Source organism: Microtus ochrogaster, unplaced genomic scaffold (assembly GCF_000317375.1).
Source record: "Microtus ochrogaster isolate Prairie Vole_2 unplaced genomic scaffold, MicOch1.0 UNK27, whole genome shotgun sequence".
In the NCBI taxonomy this organism is placed as follows: Eukaryota; Metazoa; Chordata; class Mammalia; order Rodentia; family Cricetidae; genus Microtus; species Microtus ochrogaster.
Window position 1 is genome coordinate 2568638 of NW_004949125.1, and position 15295 is coordinate 2583932.

Below are 15295 nucleotides of genomic sequence, written 5' to 3' on the forward strand. Positions count from 1 at the left end.
AAAGAAAGAAAAGGAAATACTGGTGAAGAAACTGGGGGAGGGGTTGCAGTTCAGCGGTAGAATCTTTTCCAAGCACCTGCAAGGCCCTGGGTTCCATCTAGGGACCCCCCCCCCCAAGAAAGAGACAATGGAAGATACCTGGAATCCTACAGAGGATTCCCAGAGGAACCCCCAGGAAATCACTCTGCCAGATCCTCCCGGCCAGGCAACAGCCCCACCCTGCTCTGTTCCTGACCTTTCTGGGTATCGAAGATGCTGGGCTGCCCCAGCTGGCTGAGGAGGGGGCTCCCGCTGCTGGGGGGCTCCAGGTGGTTCAGGTGGAGGTAGGATGGGTACAATCCGCTGGGCAGGTGGGAGAAGCCTAAGGAGAGAAGACAGAGAGGTCTAGACTAGTCCGCCACCCTTCCCCCCACAGGGAACTTCCAAAACAACACCATGACCCAGCAGCCCCCTGATACAAAACGCTGAGTGGTTAACACCAGTTCCCACAGTGGCCACTGTCCCCCTCCAAGTCCTGCCACCTCAAGTCTTCCTTGAGGCCCAGGAAATCCAGGGCTTGGATACAAGTTCAAATACCCCAGAACCAAACTCAGGACGGAACCAAACAAGAAGAGCCATTATTCTCATTTAAACCTCAAAAGCAACACTCTTATCTCATTTTACAGATTAAAAGCAAAGCAAAACAAAACAAAAATAACAACAAAAAACAGACTCACAATGGACCACTATCTAAGAGATCAAACTCCAGCTAAACCCAGCTTAGAACTGAAGGCCCTGGACCCTACGCCCAGACAACCTCAGTAAAGTGTGGACCCTGGATGAGTGGATTTCAAGGGCCTCCCGCCTCTGCTGTGTGCCTCAGATTTCATTACTTGACTTCTCTGAACGCAGAAGCCAGGCAGGTCTGGCTGCCCACTCTTGCAAGGAGGACCCTTCAAGCCTCCTGAAAGGGTTCCCACAGTGAAAGTGGTGTGACTTCAAAAAGGGTGGTGGCTACAGGTGACAAACAGGGACAACTAAGGGCCAGCAAAGAATGAAAGTAGGGCAGGCACGAGGAGCCAGGCAAAGCTTCTTCCGCCTGCCCGGGACTGGAGAGCACAAGAGACAGTGTCCCTGACCCTAAACTGTGGTCTGTCTGAGGACAGAGAAGCAAGGCATGTCCCCAGCCTTTTGGGCTAATGTTTTTTCTCCACATCACCTAATACATTAAATTAAAGATCACCAGGTAGCCAGGGGGTAGTGGCATATGCCTTTAATCCCAGCAGAAGCAGGCAGATCTCTGTGAGTTCTAGGCCAACCTGGTCTACAGAGCGAGTTCCAGGGCAGCCAGGGCTACACAGAGAGACCTTGTCTTGAGGAAGAAAAAAAAGCAACAACAACAACAACAAAACAACACTGATGGGGATAGGGACAGTGCTCTGGATGCTGGCCTGACATTCACGAAGTCCTGAATTTGATTCTCCAGCAGAGGCAGGTGAATCTCTCTGAGTTCAAGGCCAGCCTGGGCAACGCGGTAAGTAAGACCTCTTGTCTCAAAACAAACAATAAAATAGGGGTGTCCAGAGTGATGGCTTCACACAGGTAGTCCCAATACGTGAAAAGCAGAGGCTGGAGAATTGCAGCAGATTCAAGGTCATTCTAGTGAATTCTAGGCCTGTCAGCGCTGTGTAGCAAGCAAGACTTTGTCTTGAAAACAAAACGGAACAAGACAAGGCAATCCACAACGCAAAACGCAAAACAGAACAGACGCCAGTCCACAGCACTACAGGTAAACATGCATCCCTCCACTCTCATGCATCAAGATGGGCACCGCAGTCCCTTCCCAGGCTGCTGCAGAGGATGGAGGGGGCCCAAGAATGCAGCCCCAGGATCAGATCACGTCAGTGGCGTCAGTGGCGTGTGTGTTTGCTGTAGCCATCAGCATGCTGGGAAGGACTGAGGAACGAGGTGACACAGGAGAGGCGCCCTTTGCTCGTCCAGGCCCCTGCTCACCACTCACCCGGGCAGAGCTCGGTGGGAGGGGCTCAGAACACCAGCCCACACAAGCAACCATCATCCCAGACCACAGCAAACACCCAGCAGAGGGGACACAGCCCTCCCCGTGCATGGTGTATAGACTCATTCCAGGATTCGGGTGCCCATCCTAAGAGGCCTTAGTGACCTCCATACAGGAAAGACCATGCTGTGACACCTAACAGGGACACTTCCGGCTATAGCCCACAACCCCAGGCTACTGGGCATTCATTATGCCTCCAACCCCAGGAGGTAGGGAATGGCCCAGGAAGCCTAAAGCAGACAACAGGGGTCTCCCACAACTACAGCACCCCAGACTCTAGGGGAGCCCTCAAGGTCCATAAGACATAAGAGGACCCCAACCTCAACCAACCAATACCCCAAATCTACCAGAGCCAGAGGTGGAGGAGACACACCTCCCATGCATGGGGCCTTATATTGGTTTAATCCCTAGCTCTGCCCCTAAAAAAGGAGCCCATTGTACCCAGGTCTATGGCTCCCCACAATAGTTGGGGTGTGAGATGGGGGTAAGTGTGGGGGGATTCTCATTGAATAAACACAGTTACTGCCCTCAGAGCGCACACCACCTGGGAATAATTGCACAGGTAAACCTTTTGTCGTCTTTTACAGGACAGCGGGGAGAGGAGCCAATGGCTAAAGGAGGAGCCAATGGGCGGGGTGAGAGCTGCAAGCAGAGGTATAAATGGCTGTGTAAAGGCCCTGTGGTAACAAGACTGAGCACAGAGCATTAAAGGGGAAACGGGGAGGCCATGGGAAGAAAGTTGTTGAGAATGGTGTTGGGGACATAAAATTGTCATCATGGTTGAGACAGTGGCCCAGCAGCCCTCAGCCCCTCCCATCTGGCCCACTCCTTACCTTCATGGGCGTGGGCAGCCCACAGCTGCACCATGGGTAGGTTGCTGGGGGTGGGGGAGCGGAAGGAGAGGTCAGAGGGCAGGGATACCGGGCTTCCCTGAGAAGGGGTCGAAGGCCCCATCCCGCTGGCCACAAAGCTGCCCAAGAAGGCCTCGCCTGCAGAGAAAAGGGGGGGGAGGGGTCCCTGTCAAGCAGCCAGAAAAACAGGTTGTGACACCTGGACCACCATCCCAAGGTCCCCTACTCCATGAACCCTTCACTGCCAGATATCAAAAGGCATTGCACCCCTTGGTCAGCCTGGACCACAACCTATGGGCCCAACCACTATAGCAACCAAGGAAGATAGCTAGGTTTCCCTCAGGTTCAGCACCCCTCCATCCCCCAGAGAAGTTTTACCACTCTGGCTGCTGATGCAAGCCTGAGCCCAGTTGAGAATGGGAGTAGGGGGCCCCTGGGACCACCCAGGGGACCCACGGAATAAGGAAGACGATGGCCACTGGAGAAGGAGCTCATGTTCTGACCTCAGCACAGGACACCAACATCCCCAAGGACCCCACAGTCATCCAGGATGTGCAAGAGCCTGAGTGTCTAGGGACTGCACATGCCCACTAATGGGGAAGCTGAGGCCAAGGAGGAAAAGCCTTGGCATAGCCAAGGAGCAGCGACTGCCTGCACACCCAGCAGGACATCTCAGAGCCCACTCTGAGAGGATCATCGCAAGGAGCAAGGCAAACAGTAAACATCAGGAATGGTGACATGCACCTGTAACACCGGCGCTTGTGAGCTGAGGCAGAAGGATGGCAGATTCCAAGCTAGCCTGGGCTACACAGCCAGTCCTCGCCTCAAAAAATGAAAGGTTTGCTGGGCGGTGGTGGCGGACACCTTTAATCCCAGCACTCGGGAGGCAGAGGCAGGCGGATCTCTGTGAGTTCGAGGCCAGCCTGGTCTACAAGAGCTAGTTCCAGGACAGAAACTAAAAGCTATGGAGAAACCCTGTCTCGAAAAAAAAAAAAATTTAAAAAAAAAGGTCTTAAAATGATGGAGCCTGTCCTGATAGTTACATCTGTCATCTGAATTCGCAATTCAAGACCAAGCTGGGCTGCACAGTAAATTCCAAGTAGTCTGCCTACAGGAGGAGACTCTGTCTGAAGCACCCATCCTCAGTCTGGGGATGGGATGTCATGTACTAGCTAGTGCTAGTATACATGAGGACCTAGGCTCAATCTTCAGCACTAGAATAATAATAATAATAATAATAATAATAATAATAATAATACTGTTTAAAAAACAAAAATTGGGTGGGAGGCATGCATTTAACAAGAATTATACAATGGTAATTTCAGGAACAGTAATAGTAAATAGGCCAGATGTTTTGTGGGCGATTTCAAGCTCTCCCCCAGTATACCCTGCGAGACAGGCAGTGAGCCCTGAACACATAACTAGGCCCAGCACCCTTACCAAGCCCCAGGTGCCCATCCTGGCCGGTCCCCAGCAGAGGGTTCTGCATAAACACACGAAGGCCTTCTCTAGTCCCTGAGAGGTGGGCACTGGTTGCAGACAGCACAGCAAGTGACATTACACTGGACACACAGACAGGATGTGCGACTCAGACGCCAGGGGCCCCGGTCTAAACCACAGGGAACTTGTAGTCTCCACCCATGTATGCACTATTCCAGCTTCTGGGTCCCCAACAGCCCTCCCATGCAAGCCCCATATCCCTAAAGCCCAATGACTGCCTCTCAAAGGAGAGAGAATTTCTAAATACACCCCATCCCCTTTGGGGTAAATGCGGGAAAAGTGAGTAAGCAAAAGACCAGGCTTCCTCACTGATTCCCCCCACCCCCCGCCAGTAAGGACAGCAGTAGCTAGAGATGGCATACACCCTCTGACCACATGCCTGTTACCATGGTCTATGTCCAGCCACCGTCACTGCAGCCCAGTCCCTCTCCAGCATCCAGCACCAACTCCTGCAGCCCAGAGTCCAGCGCCAACTCCTGCGGGCCAAGGGCCCTCGTGGCCGGTCAGCACATTCATGTTGCCTGAGCCCAGAGAGAAGTAGGGTCTCGGGGCCCTGCCAAGCCCTAGGCTTCCTCCTTGATGTGGCAGATGGCGGGTAGAAAGGTCCGGAAGCCAGTAGCCAGGGGTTTGCGCAAAGGCTTACATCAGCCACCAGTTCTTCCTGCCCAGGCTGTGCGGAAGCGCAGGGCCCGGGCCTGCCCCTGCCTGGGCTTGTGAAACCCAGTAAGCAGCACCCAGAGAAGCGTTGGGGCCCGGATGCCACCAACGGCTCCTGTCACCATCAGGGCTTCAAAGCGCCCCAACTACTGCCTGCCTCCCAGGCTGGGGGAAGGGGCATCTGGGGGGATTCCAGTGACCAGGTAAGCCATTGCATGGAGCGGCAATCTTAAAGTTGGCACAAAGCCAGGATAGATGGCACAGGTCAGTCATTAGAGCCTCAGGAGAGGCAAGAGGATGGAAAGTTCAAAACCACTCTGGACCAGAATAAGTCAAGGCTGGTCAGGGTTAGGGGCTAGGGTGTGGCTCAGTGATGGAGCCCCTGCCTAGAATCCCCCAGTGAGGGGTGTAGCTCAGTGGTAGAGCACCCACCCACCTAGCATGATCAAAGTACTGGGTTCCACTCACAGTACTTAAGATGTCTCCTACAGAACAGTTCCAAGAGGCCCACCAGCCTCATCACCTCCCTGACATCCTCAACAAAGCCAGAGCACAGCAGGGTCTACGAGGTACAGGACTAGGTAGATAAATTATGACAGCGACACAGAGAGGACCAGGGCCCAGCAGACGCTGTGCTGTTGGAGATGTGGCAGCCACTGACCACGTGTCAGGCCTGAGCATCTGAAACGCAGCTATGGAGACTGAAGAACTCTATGGTTTTGTTTTATTACATCTCAATTAATTTAGATTTAATTCAGCAATGTTCTGAGCTGAAGGTTTCTCTCGGCTAGAAACTGAAGGAGTTGGCTGTGGACGGTCAGTCTCCCCAGGGAAGAACTGGGACAAAGCAGGACTCTGAGGATGAGCAGAAGTCATGTCCTAGCTCCTAGGCTCACTCTGTGTGCGTGTGTGTGCACACATGTATACAAATTTGTGTCCATTCAACATATGCACATGTCTTCCCAGCTGTTAGTGTGGGGGCTGGGATTTGAACTCAGGTCCCCAGGCTTACACAGTAAGCACTCTTACGCACTGAGCCATCTCCATGGCCCGCTTTTTGTTTTTTTTCCTGAAACAAGATTTCACTGTAGCCCAAGCTGCTCTAGCCCTCACTATGCAGGCCATGCTAGCCTCCAGCGGTCAGGGGGTCCTCCCACCTTAGCCTTCCCGAGTGAGCGCCAGGACCACAGTCCACAGTCAGGCGCCACGACTCCCAACCAGAGCTGTCATTCCGGCCAATCTCTAAATCGCCCCGGGCTGTGTGAAATACGTAATGCATCACCACCTTCTCCCTCCAAGGCTGATGCATGGAAAGATTCAAGAAGCTTCTGTCTGTGACAGGATTTGAGTTCTGTCTGCCACAGGGTGCCATGTAGTACCAGCTGTGGTCACAAATGACTGGCTAATTGACTCCTCCAAGGTCAGGGTCTGAGGGGGTCCACTTGCCCTACCCACACACAATTTATCCTTCCTCAGATGGGAAGTGAATGACTGTAAGTTACTGACAAGCTATCTTTGAATTGTACATTGTGTGTGTGTGTGTGTGTGTGTGTGTGTACACCCGCGTGTTCATGTGCGTACCTGTGCATGCAGATCCTGAAGCTGACCTCAGACGTCCTCCTCAATCACTCTGCATCTTATTTTTTGTGACAAGGTTTGTCCCTGGACTTAGGGCTCTGACTCCGTTAGACTGGCTGGCCAATGAGCCTGAGAGAGCCTCCTATCTCAGACTCCCCAGCACCTGGGTTCTAGACAGGTGATGCCTCTTCTGTGGTTTCACGAGGGTGCTGGATATCAGTCAGATCCTCACGCGTGTGAATGTCATTTCTACCAAAAGATCCAAGTTCTTAGCCCATCCAAGCACTAATCAGGCCCAAAGCTGCTTAGCTTCCAAGATCAGAATATTCAAAGTGGTATCAAAATTCCAAGCACTCTCTGCTACAATGGTGGTGCACGCCTTTATCCCTGCACTCAGGAGGCAGAGGCAGAGGCAGAGGCAGAGGGATCTCTGTGAATTCAAAGCCAGTCTGTTCTACAGATAAAGTTCCAGGACAGCCAGGGCTACACAGAGAAACCCCCGACTTGAAAAGCCACACCCACACAGTCAGAGGTGATGACACACCTGTGTCATCCCAAGGCTAAGGAAGTGAAGACAGGCAGACCCCTAGGGCTCAGTCAAGCAGCCTAGCCTACCCCAGGCCATTGAGAGACCCTGCTTCAAAGGAAATGAACAACTTCCTGAGGAATGACAACCAGCTTGTGCAGACGCAGCCAAGGCTACACAGAGAAACCTTGTCTTGAAAAACCTTGTGTGTGTGTGTGTGTGTGTGTGTGTGTGTGTGTGTGTGTGTGTGTGTGTGCGCGCGCGCGAGCACACGCGCACACACACACACACACACACACAGGTAAATTTTTTTAAAAATCAAAAACAGATGGGCTATAGTGAATTTGTAGAGTGTCTGAATACTACACATAAAGACCTGGGTTCCATCCCCAGCACTTCAAGAAAGAAACACATCTTCAGAAGTCGGGGTTAACAAGGGGCCACCTACTCACAGCCAGGCCGAGCGCCTGCTTGGGTATCTCTGCTTCCTGTGCAAAGATTTAATGGCATTCATAAAACTCCCAACTTTCCCAAGTCGTTTTCCTACACACCAGGCCGTGTGCCAAGCGCATACCTCACCAGCTCCTGTAACCCATGCTCATCCCGGAAGGAGTTAGTCACACGCATTCGGTTACAAAGGAGAAAGCCAGGAAAGTAAAGCCGCCGCAGCTTGCCTGGACCGACGGGTTGAAGGGGGAATTCCACACACTGTAGTTCCTTATCACACTGCCCGTGACCTTCATAGAGGTAAGGGGTACTGTCTGTAAAGGCCGGGATACAATCCTCTTGGAGAGCCAGTGGCATCCTGCCTGCGCTCTGGCTAAAATCACCAGAAGCCTGAAGTTGACCCTATTTATGATTTAACTATAATCCAGAAGTGTTAGATGAAAAGAAATCCCAGAAGTAAACAAACGGGAAAGTTTTAAACCCCATGCCATTCGGAACAGCCTGATGAAATCTTGCATCCTTCTGGTCTATTCTACCTGTAAGTGAAGCAGCAATCTTTCAAATGCATCCAAGTCGCCGTACCTGCTGCCGTTAACTCATTCACTGCCTGCTCCCCCCCTCCAGTGTCCAAACTTGGTGCTACATTATTCCAGACGCTTCAATTTGTCAAATAAAATGTCTCGCATCATTCCCCAAAGAAGGATGAGGGTGAAGAGGCCACACCTGGAATCCCAGCCCTTCAAAGGTGGAGGCAGGAGCACCCCAAGTTCTAGGTCATCAGTGATTCCATAGCTAGCACAGTTCTATGCCAGCCTGGGCTCCATGAAACCAGCTCAGAAAAGGGGGGAGGGGTGGCTACATCATAAGATTACACGGCAAGGTTCACCTGTGACGCCGGCAGTCTGATCTCAATTTTTAAGCCAGCTTGGGATATAAAGTAAGTCCATCTTGAAAGAGAGAGAGAGAGAGAGATTGATTTTAGGGAGAAACCACAGTACTCGTGGGCCAACCTGATGGCTCAGCAAGTAAAAGAATTGCCAACAAGCTCACAACCTGAGTTCAATCCCCAGCACCCAGATGGTGGTGGGGGAGGACAACTTCCCCAAGCTGGCCTCTGACCTTCACGAGGACATGATGGCAGGCCTCTGCACCCAGATGACCACACGCGGTAAATAAAGATGAAATCTTTTTTTTCTGAGTGTACTTATTATATTTGTCTTCTTAAATACTCACTGTCTTAACTATCCACGTACATGTGCATGCGGGCATGTGCACACGAGCGAAGGCGCCCTCAGAGCTACAGGTGGTTCTGAATTATCCATTGTGGCTGCCGGAATCAAACTCTAGTCCTCTGCAAGAGCCAGAAATGCTCTCGTCTGCTGAGCCAACTCTCCAGCCCCATTTTTATTTTTGAGACAGGGTCTCATTTAGCCCAGGCTGATCCTAAGTTTGCTAGGTAGCTGAAGAGGACCCTGAACTCCTGATCACCCTGCCTCCACTTCCTGAGTGCTGGGATTTCAGGGCTGCACCACCATGCCTGATTGCTGCATTGCTGGGAAAGCCCAGAGCTTTCTGCATGTTAGCCAAGCACCTACCCAAAGGAGCCCCATTCCAACCCTGACTGTTCTCCTGTGCAGTAGGTCATCACTGCTTGTTTCTTACTGTGTCTACTCTTACAAGAGTTTATCAGGGGTATGACTATGTAAGAAAAACCAACGTGATCCCAGCACTCGGGAGGCAGAGCCAGGTGGATGTCTTGAGTTCGATACTAGCATGGTCTACAAGAGTAAATTCCAGGACACGGATAAACCCTGTCTCGAAAAACCACAAAAGAAAGAAAGGAAGGTTAAGAAGGAAGGAAGGAAGGAAGGAAGGAAGGAAGGAAGGAAGGAAGGAAGGAAGGAAGGAGCCAAGAGGGGAGGGAGGGAAGGAGGGAGGGAGAGAGAGAGGGAAAAGAAGAAAGGAAAGAAGTCCACAGTCCATATTCAGATCGGTGCTATCTTTGTCTCTGGGTCTCAGGTGTGCACTGGCACCCTGGAAGCCATTCATCAGAGGAGAAAAGGGCTTTCCAAGGCTAATACACCTGGGACTCGGCACCTAAGGTCTCTGCACAGCAGCTGAGAATCTGGATTCATATAATGACACAGACAGAGAATAAGGCCCGCCCCTCCCCTCCCCTTTCCCAAACAGCTCCAGCTTATGGGGTAATCAGGCTGTCCACGTGCCTCTCTTCCCTGCTTACAGGCCCTGCCCCACGCTGCTTCCAAAGGCACCAGGGAAGTCGGCCATGGTGGCTCCAGTCCTTCCCGTCCACTGGGCCGCAGGCTTGGGCGCCTAAAGTCACAGTATTCAAGCTGTGTGTATAGATGCTCCGCTCACCTGTAACCCAGATGTCATAAGGCAGCTAGGCTGCACAGCCAGACCCTGGCTCAAAAGCAAAAAAAAGTAGACAAGGTGGTGCTTGTCTCTGGTCCCACCACTTGGAGGAAGGTGGGAACAGGATCTGGAGTGCACAGGGTCATCATCTTTGGCTACACAGCCAGCTCAAGGCCAACCTCCGTTAGAGACCCTGTCTTAAAGGGGAAATTAAAAAAAAAAAAAAAATGGCCGGGCGATGGTGGCGCACGCCTTTAATCCCAGCACTCGGGAGGCAGAGGCAGGCGGATCTCTGTGAGTTCGAGACCAGCCTGCTCTACAGAGCTAGTGCCAGGACAGGCTCCAAAACCACAGAGAAACCCTGTCTCGAAAAACAAAAAAAAAACAAACAAAAAAAAAAATGTAAGCCAGGTGTGGAGGCTCAGGCCTGTAATGCTGAGTCCTGGGAGGAATTTGAAGTTATCTGTACACCAGAAGCAATGCAGTAATGTTCTCAAATAGTCACAGACAAAAATAGCCCAAGAGTTCTTCAGTGGGCGAGTGGGTAAACAAATCTGTGACACGGCTGTGCAGTGGAGTATTATTCTGCCTTTAAAAAGGGGGGGGGGGTCGTGACACCTGCTCAAGCAAAAGAGCAAACACTGCATAAGGGACCTGGTGACAAGGAACCCAGAGGCACCAAGTCACTAAAAGAGGAAGCTGAAGGGTAGGTCCCAGGAGCTGGGGGAGGGCAAAAGGAAGAAGTCGGGGGACAAAGACAGCTGTGCAGTACACACGCACACTGAACTGTGCAGCTTGAGGTGAGATGAGGGAGGGGCGGAGTAAGAGCTGTGGAGCACGCACTGTTCCCCGTGGGGGGCCAATGGGAACGGGAATGAGCACAAAGGGAGGGGTAGAAAGGGGCACGAGCGGCCAATGACTAACCAGAGCTTTCAGAAGCCTAGGATATTTTATACCTTGACTAATTCCCATGAGCTCTGTCACGGATATAATTTACAAAAAAAAAAAAAAAAAAAAAGGCAAATAAATAAATAAAAGTTGAGTCCGGGATGGGTGAGATAATTCCGAGGGTAAAAGTGCTCACCGAGGTCTGGAGAGATGGCTCAGAGGTTAAGAACAGTGGCTGCTATTCCAGAGGACCCGAGTTCAATTCCCAGCAACCACATGGTGGCTCACAACCATCTGTAATGAGATCCGGTGCCCTCTTTCTGGCATGTAGGCATACATGCCAACAGCACATTGTATGCATAATAAATAAATAAATCTTAAAAAAAAAAAAGTGCTCACCAAGCAAGCCATGTGACCAGAGTTCAAGCCATGGGTGATCCAACAACGAAGAGAACCAACTCCCAAAAGCTATCCTCCATACTCAAGCCATAGCAGGTAACACACACACACACACACGCACACGCACACGCACACGCACATGCGCGCACACACACACCAACTGGTCCAGCTGGTGAGGTGGCTCAGTGGATAAAAGGCCTGCTAACAAGTCTGATGACTGAGTTCCATCCCTGGGACCCACACTGCGGAAGGAGAGAGGTGATGCCCGCAAACTGTCCTCTGACCTCCACGTGTGCACCCTGGCACACGTCCGCTGGCACACACCCAGACAAATAAATAAAAAGTCATGTTTCTCAAGACTCGTCTATTTCTATCTTATGTGCATTGCCGTTTTGCCTGCATGTTTGCCTGTGTGAGGGTGCCAGATCCCTTGGAACTGGAGTGACACAGTTGTGAGCGGCCATGTGGGTGCTGGGAATAGAACCCTGTTCCTCCAAAGAACAGTCGCTGCTCTTAACCACTAAGCCATCTCTCCAACCCCAAAGCAATGCTTCTTTTAAAAAAGTGATTCTAGTGAGAAAAATCCCTCTTAACATCCCCTACGCCCACTCGCCCCCAGCATCCCAGCGACAGCTAAAGCCCGGCTTCTGAATGCTTCACGTGCCAGCTGTGTGACCCCAGGCAGGCAACCCAACCTCTCGGAGCCTTCCCATACCCTGTAAAATAATCAAGGGCGTTAAGAAGGCAAAGACACTGGAACTCTCCGGTCCCTGGCATTCTGACACTTACCAAGTGGCAGCAAGAGCTGGGGCGGCAGGTGTGTGGGCATTCCCTGAGCTTTCGGGGCACAGTGACTGGGGACCTGCAGCTGCTGCTACCTCCTCTGGCCTCCCTGGGCTGAGGCAAAAGCTAGTCTTAAAAAGTCAGCCCCACCCCTAGGAGGAGGGACTAAGGGCTGGGCCCAGAGAGATTAAAGCCCGTCCCAGCCTCCCCACCCTACCTGCCCCTCACACTCAAGCCCTAGAACTGCCAACCTCCAGCCACCCCCCAACAAATCCAAGGCCCTCAACAACAAGAAATCGGGCACTCTCCCTGGGGTGCACGGGCTTTGTCTCACCCACCACCGGATGTGTTGCCCTGAAAAGTAGAAGCCTAAGATTTAAATAAAAAGAGTATCAAAGGCTACCAGAGAGAGGTCAAAATCAGCTTAACCAATGACATGCAAATAGTCCACTCAGCCTGGGCCCTGAAGGCTTCAGACTGGTCACAATCAGCAAGCAGGTAATTACAGAGGGACTTCCTCGTGGAAAGAATGCATCCCCTAAGGACCACTCCAGCCTCAGGAGTGACAGAGTTAGGGATGGCTGGACTTCCAAGGGACTGCTTGGGCAAAGTGAGGCGTCACACCAAACAGAAGCCTTAGCACAAGGGCAGAGTTAAGAATTCCTTCTCCGGTTGGCAAGGGGGTTGCCGCCAAGCCTGATGATCTGAGTTTGATCCCTGGGACCCACAGGATGAGACAACCAAATATACCCAGGCCCAAGGTGTCCTCTGACCTCTACCTGCACTTCCTGCTTGCCCACTCTTTCACGCGCGCGCTCACACACAAACTTCTTGTTTGCCCACTTTCATATATGTGTCTATACATATACACATATGGACACCCACACCCTCCCACACACATGCACACACTTCTCAATGGCCCACTTTCACACACTAACATATATACAGACACATGCACCCATACCCACGCACACACAAGCATGCACTTCTCAATCGCCCACTGTTTCTCTCTCTCTCTCTCTCTCTCTCTCTCTCTCTCTCTCTCACACACACACACACACACACACACACACACACACAAATAAACAAATAAACTGAACCAGGATATAACACAGAGGCAGACTGCTGATTTTGGGTATGTGAAGCCCTGGGTTCCATCCAGAGAACCAAAACAAAACAAAAAACTAGTAAGATATAAGGGATCATGCCCCAGATCCCAGCACTTGGACAGCTGAGGCAGGAAGATCACAAGGAATGGAGGCCAGTAGGAGCTGATAGAGATCCTGTCTCAAACAAACAGACAAGACAATCAAATTAGAATATTTCTGGTCCTCCCAATTTGGGGCAGGGAGGGGCTCAAGACCACAGCTGATTTGGGCGGGGTTTGGTTTGATTTAGTTTGATTGTAGTGCTGGTGATAGAACACAGGGCATATGGAAAGTCCGGTAAAGGCCTTTGGCTGTCTGCCATACCTGAGGAGCTGTTTTCACCACGGAAGAATTTAAAGTCTCCCACAAGCCCTTGCTGACAAAGATGAAACTATAAAAGGCTGGAATTCACTGGGGAGAAAGGAGTTCTACTTCTGTGAGCCCGGCTCTCTCCACCCCCTCCCCCCGAGGCCAGCCTCACCTGTAGGTGCGACCCAAGTGTCTGAGAGACCTTATCGCAAATAACAATGGTTAGTTTAAATTAGCAAATTAACTTTTAAGAAGACAGGAATGCTCAGGGTTGGGTTTAGGCAGAGGAAGAGCCACGTGGAAACCCAGGCGCCTAAGCAGCAAGAATACTCTCATTAGTAAATCATACAAGGCCAAAAAGAAAAGCAGCAAAAGCCGGCACCAGAAATGCCTGGCCCCCGGGCACTTGCGGGAGAAGGCCAAGGCAGAGGGGCAGACCTCAAGGGCAGCCACACAGCAACAGCTGCCTCCAAACAACAATCAGGGGAGAAGAGTATCTTTTTACAGAGATAGCATGGGTTGGGTGGCTTCCCTCACCCTCCAGCTCCCTCACTGAACCTGGAGTCAGGCTGGAGGCCACCAAGCCCCAGCAATCTGCCTGTCTCCACGCCCCAAAGCACTCCAACTACCCAACTACGGGAAGACGGGAAGACGTGAACAGCCTGACCCAGCTTTTGGGTGGGTGTTGGGATCCGAACTCAGGGCTCTTACCTGTCTTTATTTTCAGACACATTCTCAAACAATCCAGGCTGCCCTCAAACTCCATACAGACCTAAGGCTAACACTGAAGTCTTTCCTGACCCTCCTGCTTTTACCTCCCAAGCATCGGATTGGTCAGTACTCCTTCCTTTCTGTCTTAATTTTTGTTTTTTTGTTTGTTTGTTTTGTTTTTTGAGACAGGGTCTCTCTGTGTAACAGCCCTAGCTAGCTCTCCCGTAGACCAGGCTGGCCTCGAAATCACAGAGTTTTCGCATGCCTCTGCCTCCTGAGTGCTGGGATTAAAGGCGTGAGCTACCACCGCCTTCTTTCTTAAAATGCGGGGAGACAGGTAAGTACTCATCTCCAACCAGAAGACAAGATAGAACAAATGACCCTACAGGGATACAGAGAAAAGTCAAGAAAAAGAAACCACACCAAAATCTAGTCACTACCATCCAAGTCACGAGAAGTAACAGCCATGAGAGAAGGGGATGCTGTTCTAAAAATAACAGCAGCAATCACAATAAGGCTGAATAGAGTGCTTGCCAACATCCAGGAAGACCCAAGTTCTAGCCCCGGAACTGGCTGTGGTAGTGTACACCTATAATCCTAGCGCTCTCTGGAGATAGAGGCAGGAAGAGTAGAAGTTGAAGACTGCCCTCATCCACATAGCAAATTGAGGCCAGCCTGGGCTACATGAGGGGGGAAATACATATATGTTGCATGTATGTTTGTGTATGTATATATACACATATATTCTATACGTGAATGACATATGTTTTACATATATATACACTTATATACGTATATGTTTAATGGGTTAGAAAATCCCACTAAAGACACCTTAAAAGACTGAGAAATGGAAAGGCAAAAAATAGAAAAGAAAACCAGGTGGCGGTTAATCCCAGCACTTGGGAGGCAGAGGCAGTGAGATCTCTGAGCTCCAGGCCATCATGGTCCACCTGCTGTCTTGAAATAACCTAACACAGAAAGGAGAGCAGGCATGGGCTGATAAGATGAATGGCTCAGTGGGTGAAAACGATTGTAGCCAGACCTGAGTCGTCCTCTGAACCACACA

General features: G+C 51.2%; 1 protein-coding gene across 5 annotated transcripts in view; it reads right to left on the reverse strand.

Moving 5' to 3' along the window:
• Tnrc18 (trinucleotide repeat containing 18) overlaps positions 1 to 15295 on the reverse strand; it is a 92312-nt gene that overhangs the window by 64414 nt on the left and 12603 nt on the right. For 3 of the 5 annotated variants that reach the window (XM_013354073.2, XM_005368000.3, XM_026789747.1), the window contains exon 3: positions 236 to 361. In XM_013354073.2, coding sequence (XP_013209527.1) covers positions 236 to 361 — 126 coding nt within the window. Of the gene's footprint in view, positions 1 to 235; positions 362 to 2889; positions 3046 to 15295 lie in introns of all 5 variants that reach the window. The other 2 variants (XM_013354070.2, XM_026789746.1) reach the window with 1 other exon arrangement.